The sequence below is a fragment of the Drosophila takahashii genome, chromosome 2L (assembly GCF_030179915.1).
Source record: "Drosophila takahashii strain IR98-3 E-12201 chromosome 2L, DtakHiC1v2, whole genome shotgun sequence".
NCBI lineage: Eukaryota > Metazoa > Arthropoda > Insecta > Diptera > Drosophilidae > Drosophila > Drosophila takahashii.
In genome coordinates, this window is record NC_091678.1 from 22,052,310 (window position 1) to 22,062,426 (window position 10,117).

The 10,117-nt window shown below is 39.4% G+C and overlaps 1 protein-coding gene across 1 annotated transcript; it reads right to left on the reverse strand.

Moving 5' to 3' along the window:
• Window positions 1-8,530: 8,530 nt before the first annotated feature.
• Window positions 8,531-9,624, reverse strand: Prosbeta5R2 (Proteasome beta5 subunit-related 2). Its single transcript, XM_017156721.3, has one exon. The coding sequence runs from the start codon at window positions 9,459-9,461 to the stop codon at window positions 8,640-8,642; it is 822 nt and encodes a 273-aa protein (XP_017012210.1). The 5' UTR covers window positions 9,462-9,624; the 3' UTR covers window positions 8,531-8,639.
• Between the last annotated feature and the right edge of the window lie 493 nt (window positions 9,625-10,117).

Below are 10,117 nucleotides of genomic sequence, written 5' to 3' on the forward strand. Positions count from 1 at the left end.
AGCTTCTGGCAGGACTTTGCTTAAGCCTCCTCGATCGCGTACACGCCATGTTGCTCCTTTGTAAATAACTGAAGCCTATTAAATGCCATCGCTGGACACATTTAATTAACAGACACGAACAACTTATAATTGCCACTCACTGGGCGATGCAGCGAGGTAATTGTTTCTTTTTAAGACTGAAATGCCGAAAGACTGAAAGACTGAGGGGCTGAAACACTGACTGACTGACCGCCAGTCGTTGCGTGCGAATATAAATATTTTGCAGGCTGGCATATTAATTACCGCAACATGCGATTTCCCACTCCCCGCGAACGGATACATCCCATTAAGGGTTTTCTTCTGCCCGAGAGTGCGAAAATTCATTGAGCACTTTTCGAGTGGGAAATGCGCTTGTCAGGATATGTCCGAGAATAATTAAAAAGCCGTTCCGACCATCTCGACCCATCCATTTTTAAAAACCAATTTAAGCCCTCAGCCCAAGGCCACTAATCAACAAAAGCTATTTATGGCCTGCCTCCATTTGGATCCCGTTTCTGGGTCAAGGACGACGGCAACTTGGCCAACTTTGACTGCCAAAAAACAGCGAAACTATGCACAGAGTGTTGCAGCCAAACAATGTGCAACACACAGGCATTAGAAAGTGGCCCAATAAATGTTAGATTGTAGTGGAAAAAGTGCAGAGAAATAACATATTTATTAAAGTTCGTTTGGTGTATGCTCCAAGGCTTCACAATTTTTATTTATTGTTTGATCTCAAGGTGGTGAAGGCCTTTGTGGCGGCATTTTGAACTGCATACTTTCAGGCGTCTTTGGCCGCATAGCAAATAGTTTTTGTGGTTAACATTTAATTAAAGCCCCCCACCGCGTAGCGCAAACTTTGCGTATTTTCTAAAATAATTTTAATTAAAAAGAAAGCTCCTTCGCAAATAAGCAGCCTGGCCAAAGGGACCGCAATTAAATTGCCAAGTGGCCAATTCGCGGCTCATTGCCATGCAAGGCCTCTCGTCGTTTGAGAATATGCACTGCTGATTGCAGGCAACCCAAATCGAAATCGAAATCAAAATCAAAACTAATTAAAAACCGCACCCACTCGAATGCAAACACAACGCCTCTGTCTATGACTATGCCTAAAATCCACATATGTTTGGGTTTATTTGTGCGTATTTCTGAACCGATGCCTAATGAAGCGTTCGTGTTGATTATAAAAAGGCAACCTTGTTTTCCAGGCACAGAAGTAGAAAGCACACAGAGTGTTGCCAAATGCAAGTGTTTAATTAAAACACTCGGCTAATTAGCATGCGGTCAGTTGCCCGGTTAATGGAGTGGCTTTCTGCTAAATTCAGTGTTTAACAAATCGTTTAATTAAATAAGCATATTTTGTAACAGTAAAATACTATTGATGAGTTAAAACTACTTTATAATGACTTTTTGAGAAGTAATAAATTGGTAATTAATCGTTTTTTATTCATTTCTGATTTAATCGTGGGTTTTCTAAGTAAATCCATTCTATATTTTTGTGCCTTACAGTTTCAATAAATATCTAATAGTATAGAAGAGCAGATGAACAGCTGTCGTTAATACAATATATTCAGTGATGTATAATTTTACAATAAAATGAAAACTTGTTCAACCCCTCACCTCTTTGTTTTAATACCGATTAAGTCCCGAGATGTTTGTCCATTTCCGCATTTTAGCCTACCAACTCTTGGAAAACTTTGGCGCTCTGGCATTAGTTTGGCCGATATCTGCCGCCGACGATTCAATAAACATATTGTGCGCTAATACCGACCTATATCGAAGGGTTGCCAGCCGGCCCATGTCAATGCCAATTTCCCTTTCATGCACAACTTGGCAGAGCTTATTGCTTTTCACTCTTCATTGCGCATAAATTTAGCATGTACAATACGCCAAACCCCAAGGAACCTTTTCCCAGCTCCAGTTTTTCGATTCAGTTTGCTTTATTTTATTTTGTGCGATTTTTTCTAGCCTCATTAGAGACCCAGACTACGGCCCCCAATGCAGGTAATCTGCATACAAAGCGCCAGCTCAGCTGCATTGCACACTTTCAGGCGGCTAACACGTTGCGCACAAGGAGATAAGGCCATAATAGAGATAGAGGAAAGTACGGAAAAATGGAGAAATGGAGAGAAAGTGGGAAATGTTGGGGGAAACTATAACAGCGTTTAAGGCAAACTAAATGAGACCCACGTAGCGGTAGTGAGCATGAAATTATGCATATGTGCCAGCGCTTTTCCGCCTCGCTTTTCCACTTTTCCCGCCACGGGAAGGTAAAGCATTGCAAACGGAAATAATTCAAGTGCAATGCAAATCATGGCCCAACCACGCTCAGGTAATTGTCTGTTTACCAAATGAGGAGCAGGAACAGGAAGCCGTAGCAATGCCAATGCCAGGAGCAGTGCAATCCGCACGGGAAACGGAAGACAAACTGACAGACAGGCGGGCGAATGGAGAAAGGACTCTGCCCGGTGAAAGTGTTTAACCGAAAAGAGCAAACACATTTCTGCGCTTGGGCTCAAAGCCGGTTGAAGTAAAGGTGTAGCAATGAAATTTCGGGTGTGTTTATTGCCAACCAACTTAATAAGTCGGAAAATACTACGAATGCAAATCAATTATCAAAGATTTGTCATTTAGCTTATGCTTCATGTTCGAAAATAAAATGTAAAAAACTATCCATGAATAAGTTTATTAATAGTCTATTGGCTAAATATGGAGAAAAATTACGACAAAAAGTTCAAGCATACAAAAAATACTTGATATGAAACGATGATCAATTTGACATTATGTGGTATCAATTTTGACTTGATATTTTATCTCTTTATTTATCAATTTTTTCAATATTGCCTGGTACAAACAATATACGTAGAAATACATGCAATCTACCATTCGATTTGATACCGGAGTATATTTTTTGTGTTTAAGGATCAATACAAATTGTATACCAAGCAATATTTATTCCGAAAGAGATCAAAGAATTACGATAACAAAACTAAGACGAAAAAAAAATAATATTTTGACCATTATTCCCTATAAGCAATTTTACGAAATAAAATTAGTAATCGATTGACATTCAAACCTGAAAACCTCTTAATGACATGTTTTGAATTATAGAATAATTAAATCATTTAAAAATCACTAATCGATTAAGTTAAACTTATCAGACATTTTAAAACTAAATAAAGAAATTTACAAATTTTAATGGGCAATAATTGCTTTAAAGAGTGCATTATAAATCCAGTTAAATTGCTGCAAAATTTGCATTTTCAAGTAGCCCCTATTTAACATAACGCTTAACAACCCAATCATTCTTGCTCAAACCACATTGCAGTCATCAATTATGAGCCAAAAAGAATTAAACTGCCTGCGTTCACTTCATTGGCTTCGCATAATAAATCGAGAAAAATCTCGATGCATCGCTCAAATATTGGAGCATTTATATGCGATCCTGAACGCCCCCGACATCCGCAGAGCAACCTTATCTGAGCGCTGCAGTCGGAGGCGAGCAAACTTTGTTCAATTTAATTCAATTCAATCCTTGAGAGTTCAACGAGAGCAAAGGAAGAAACAGGAAACGGCGAAGGAGTCAGTATTTATTTGGAAAATAAATAAATAGACAGGCGGAGAGGAGAGGAGGGGCGGAGCAAAGATAGTGAAGTATAAACAAACCGACAGGCGGGCAAACAAACTTTTCCGAGCGCATAAAAATGGTGTAAAAAGTGACCTGCCGGGGAAAATCGAAAATGCGTCACATTTGCCCAGCCAGAACATCTATCAAATTTTGCGTTTATTTTCACCCATTCAGGGAAATCAAATGAAATGTGTGAACCAAACCAGATAAAACTATATATATAAAACGTAGTGGAAATTCTATTACCATGTCTGTGTTTCCTTTGGCTCAGTGGTAGGTCCTTTTCGTAAGTGGATTTCAATAGCAGCTTTTTGGCTTTCGGTGATTTGCAAAAAGAGACTTTGAATAATCGCACAACTGACCTTTGCAAGAAAATCAGTTCATGGAAATAAAAAATATTATAGGTGAGTGGGAAAAACCTCAGCAGAGCAGAAAAGTATCATTTCCAGAAATTCGCATTTTATTTCATTTAATTTCCTTCCCGAGCACATCATTTACAATAATGTCTTCTTAAAATTAACATAAATTTGCGATTTTCCAGCAGCTTAGACGAGTTTTTCAGAACAACAATCAGAGCTGAAGCGGTGGCAAAAAATCAAGGAAAACAAATAAAAAGACAAAGGAAAAGCTGCAAAGTAGGGTGGATAAAAAAAGCCTGAAATAAGCTAAAGTTGACAGCTTAAGGCCTTTTTGAGTCGTGGCGGCGTCACAAAAAAGGAAACAAACTCAGGCTGTCTGGATTTATGTTCTTCAGGTGAAGTGACCTGGCTAGATATTGAATTGGCAAGTGCAACAACTCTAATGAGAAAAGCAGTTAAACCAGGTCCTTTGGCAACAATTCGAATTCAATTTATCAGCGCCTACGAGCAGGCTTCACAAATCCCTCAAGCTGCTTTTCACCCAATTCAAATTCAATTCCAATCGAAAATTATTCACAGCTCCGAGTGACAAATTTGTTTACGTTTAAGTATGCAGAAAATGCAAAACTCAAGCCCAATGCTCATATCAAAATTGTTTGCCGAAGCCCAACTTTAAGTGCTTAACGGGAAGCTCAATAAATTTCACAACTTACACCACAAAGAAGTTTTCTAAAGAACTCGAAAACTTTTGTGTTTTCTTTTTTTTTGGTTGAGGGAGAAAATAATTTCGAGTGTGCTAGAAACAGAATTACCAAATTTGCCTCTCCGACAAACAAACGAAAAACGTGAGGATCTGGAAATCTCTCTATATATACACTATATATGTATAGTTCGCCTTGCTATGTAACTACATTGTAACGACTCGCCCTGCAAATCCCCCTACGTACCATAATCTTCATGTCTGTTTGCAACTGTTTGCGCTGACAGCCCGGGTTGGTTTTTTGGGGGGTATGGGTTAGTTTTCGGGATTGGGTAGGTTTCGCTGCTCCTTGTTCACTTGCAGCGTGAAAATTGCACAAGATTGCATGTGCTGCTGCTCCGAAAATATTTATATTTATAATATTTTTTGTAGCTGTCATTTGGCCGTGTATCTGCTGTGTGTTGGGGTTTGTTTTTTCTGCTTAGGGGTAACACAAATTACGGTTTGCGGAGTGCTGTTGAGTGGCGGCATCGCCTGCGGTTGGCAGTGGCTAATAAATCACGAAAATATAAAATTCTATGTGTGCCATATCAAATCTAAAGTAGGCCAGTGGGGGAGAAATTTAATTGGAGTTTTCTAGCCATTTTATGTTCGAGGGAGTCATTAAAGTTCTGGAACCGTTCAAAGAAAGGTTTAAAAATTATTACATTTTTATTTATTTCAAAACTAAACTCGGAAGTATTTTTTTTAAATTTAAAATATGTAATATTCCCAAAATATTTTTTATGACCTAATGGGTTAGTGTGAATCTATTAAATAAATTAAAAACTTCCATTTAATGAATTCTGATATAATGCAAAGGGATTTAAATCATCGTATTGTTTGAATAATTTTATACCTGCTTTAAGTATTTTAAATGCTAAATTTACCTGTAAAAACTCGTCTTAAATATATTAATTCCTCCTAGATATTCCACTTCGCTACCATCAAAGAACACAACTTTCAATTTACCAATAACCGTTCAATCATGGCGGCTAATCAAGTGTTTCGAACAGGGACCGAACGCCAAATGGAAATTGTTGCCTCCGGTGGCCAGCTTTTGGGTCCTTCATTCCTTTATGCACAAGGTCCCATAAATCACTTGCAAATTACCAGAGACTCAGGGAATCCCAGGAACGAGAAGGAGGAGGCGGCCAAGGAGAATTCATCCAGGCCACAGCCATTTCTCAGTGCCTATAATAAGCAAGTGAATGCGAATGTGGCTATGACTGTGACTGTGACTGTGAATGCACAATTATGGCCGCTTCGTTGGTCGTAAAACAAGAAGGGATCCGCTCTCCTTTGACCCGCCCTTATAGCTGTTCCAATCCCTCCCCTTTTCACCCCATTGCCACCCACTTTCCCCACATTTCCACCCGTTGATGACTTTGTCATGGTTGCCTCCAGTTGCAGAGGCAAAGTCAGCGGCAGCGACATCAATAAAATAAACAGTGACAGTGGGTGGTTGTGGACGGTGGGTTGGAAATCAGTGGGTGGAGGGTGGAAAGGGGGTCGGAGGAAGCTGGGCTTGCACAATTGAACACGCGACATTTGGCCAATGTTTGCTGTTTGTTATCCACGATGTTGTCCTCACTGCCTGTCGTCTCCACCATGACTTTTATCTATTGACATAATATTTTTTTATGCTCCTCTAGCTGGAGGCGCTGGGGCTTAGGGGCGTGTCAAGCATCAGTTGCGGTACTTCACTGAGAAAAATGGTAATGTTAATAGCAGGGAAATTGTCGTGGTTATTTCTTAAAATAAAAATGTTTTAAAATTAGCTTCCAATAATAATTATTTTAAGATTTATGAAAGTTTTAGTTTTTACGAAATTTCCAGATTTTACTTGGAATTTTTTCCAGTGTAGCGCTTTGGTTTTCGCACTCCAGTCAGCGAGTCACTCAACGAGTCCTTCTATCCAATGGCTTAGTGTCGACGGCTTGCTTAGATTTAAGGGACACATTTGCAGCATAGTAAACGAGAAGATCCAATGTCATTAGGTTTAGAAAAGGAGATGGCAAATAGATTGAAGAGACAGAGAAATGAATTTGAAAACGAGTTTCAATCCTATATTCCCGCAGAGATTAAAACAAAAAGGCAAAGTGAAATACTTTAAATGCATACAAGTCTTTTTTCTGGGTTGTCCTATTTTTAGAATGCTACAAATTTCTATTGTTCAATCTTTTTTAGAACTTAAGTGCTGTACCTAAACTCGTTTTGATTGCACCCCATAGAAGTAACGAGGTGCACACGTGCTCCCATTCTCCGGTTTCCCAAACCATTCTTTCCAATAGCTGCGCTTTTATAACCCGAGAGATATCTCCGGCCGTGTCCGTTTATGCAAGTGTTAAATAAAGTATCCGCCGGCCATTGTAGTTTATGCCCGGTTCACCCGAGCCGCTGACATTTATTGCTTGTTTCAAAACGGGTTAGGAAGTGGGCAAAAGGACCGAATGACAACATTTATTACGGCCAGGGCACATAAAACACCAGCAGAGGCAGAGTTTATAGAGGAGGTTTCCGCCTTTCAGTCAGAAGGATAATGATAAATGTTCTTTAGCAGGTGAGATACTAATTAGGTTACTGAATGTGCTGAGTCTCACTCGGAAAAACTCAAAATACTTCAGTCGAAAAGCATTGAAAAATATTTTAGATATTTTTCAAAACAAATCAAATACCTGTGGAGATTATTTTGTAATAACATGATCCGAAAACATTCGCCAATTGAACTAAAAATTCTTAGACATTCAAGTTGCATTTTTTAGACTTCTGGATTCCCATTTAATTAAATGTTTGATTTCCTGGTGTAGAATATTTATTCGAAGTAAAACTTAATTTCGTTGTTGGCCAAAGCATGCATGTTTTCATAAGGTATGCAAATAACAAACTTCTCTAACAAACATAGTTATGTGTATTATATTTAATTCCGGAAGCTAAGCGAATATTTATATAAAACTTTATTTTTCAATTTCAATGCGGCACTGACCAACAGAACCATTTAAATTTGTTTTCCTTAGTTGTGTCTTTTTATGCAGAGAACTTTTGCAAATAAAGCAGTTTATTGTACCGGTGGGATTTGTAATCCACACAAGCGTTATAAGTGCTCCCTCACCTTCACGGCTCCTGATCCAATCCCAATTCCAGAAAAATAACTTGAAAGGGAAGTGGCAAGCGAGAGAAGGAATAAAGAGTTTCAGGGACTTTTGGTCCTATCCTGGCAGGATTTCAAATTAAAAGCACTCGCCGCGTTTTATTGCTGTGCCTGCATTTTTCCTTACATTTTTCTGCTGCCCCTTTCTCGTGTTGGACATACAAATTTTTATGTCCATTTGGCTTTATTTCACACTTTCTTGTTTATTAATGCTGCTGGGCCGGGCCGAAGAACACGACGCGGGAAAAATTTAAGTGTTTGGACCCTTTTTCATTCCCGCCTTCTATGCCCAAATAATGCTGTTGCCATTGATTTATGCAGGGACTTTTGTTAACTCTTTTTGGTGTCTGCTTCTGTCCTTTATTCGACTTAAATGCCAACTTAATTGTTGTGCCAATGTCCAGAAAGGAGGCAATTTTCTTGTTTTATGCTCTTTTTTTTGGGGAGGCAAAGCCCAACATTCCGTGTCAGCATTAAAAAAGTGAAAAAAATCAGAGCATTTCATTAGGTCACTTAATTTAGCGCAAAATGATTAGCGACTAGCAATTTTCACGGTCGTGGGGAAAGAAATTTGTGGAGCGTGTAAAAATTGAGTGAAAATTTAAGTAAACAAAGGATAACTAATTAAAAGCGTGTAAGCAAATTAGAAAATAAACAAGCTAAATTTATTTTATTTTTACAATTTTGTTAAATTTAAAATAATGAATAAAATGCTTTACGGTGTAAGTAAAACTCTGTGAAGACTCACTGCCTTGAGTACTCTTCATGCAACTCCTGACAATCTTTGTTGGCCACATTTCTCCAGCTACTTTTATCCATGTGATAAAGTCTTACCAAACCACCTGAGAAAATATCCCTCATGGTAGCATGGTATACTGCGCGAAAAGCCAGATCGAAGGCCTTTTCATCGCTGAGATTAAAGTGGTAGTCGGTATCCAAAATTCCCAGGGCATTGGAGGCCCCACTGCCCACGGCAAAGACTTTTCCGTGGATGCGCAGTCCGTCGGAGTCCACGTAAACTAAGGTGGGGCCTTCGGGAGACCATCCCGCCAGCATCATCCCCATGCACAGACCCATTCCCTTGTAATCCGCAGCCACATTGCATATAAATCTGGCAGCAGATCGAACAGAGAGTCGCTCCTTGTAGCGCAGCTCGTGAAGTCTGCACTCCCTGGTCAAAACCCGATCCCAATAGGTGCAATCCGCTGCTCCGCCTGCCATTGTACTCAGCATATACCTATTCACCTGCACCACTTTCTGCATGCTCTGGGATCCGATAAATTTTCCCGACGTGGCCCTCGAATCCACACACAGTATAATGCCTCCTTTGTAAACGAAGCCCACCGTGGTGGTTCCGTGGTCAAAATCCATCCCTACTTTACTTTGGGCCGCCAGTTCATTCAGTCGTTCCCGGGGACTCTCAAATGGTGGAGCATTTATTGCCAAGGGATTATCCATGTTACTCGAGGCTAGTCTGATTTCTTTCATTGTCTGTGCGGAGGTGAGGGCTCCAAAGCTTCTCATAAACGATACCTTATCCATTCCACAAATATTTTCCAGGGCCATGATAAAAGGAAGTTCGTTTTCAGTTTATAGCCAAGCTCCAGAAGATCTGGTTAATACTTCAGGATTTGCGAAAGTGTTTTCTTCTTCATATAAAAATATAGAAATGTTCATTCAATGTCTCATTTTAAATTCTCCTTCAATTGTTAAGCTTTTGACAATTTATTCTGAGCAGATAAGATATACGGTTTCATACCAGTTACTCGTAGAGTAAAAGCGTATATTTTATTCGTGCCAAAGTATGTAAGGGCTAGAAGGAAGCATTTCCGACCCCATGAAGTATAAATATTCTTGATCAGGATCACTAGCCAAGTCGATATAGCCATGTCCGTCTGTCTGTCTGTCCGTCTTTCCGTCTGTATGAACGCTAAAATCTCGGAAACTACAAAAGCGGGGATTACCCACACATATTCTTGGGCTTCCTACGCAGCCTAAGTTTATTTCAGCCGAGCGCCACGGCCCCTCTTACGCCCACAAACGATTTTAAAATGTGTCTAGCGCCCACATCTTTTTGGAAAAGTAAAAATTCAGTTTTATTGTGTTCATCAATATCTATCGAAATATAATTGTTTTTCAAATCGGACCATTCGTTAAAAAGTTATGCCCGATCAAAGTTTTATATTTCCATCTCCCTCGCACTCCCTCTAGCTGAGTAACGG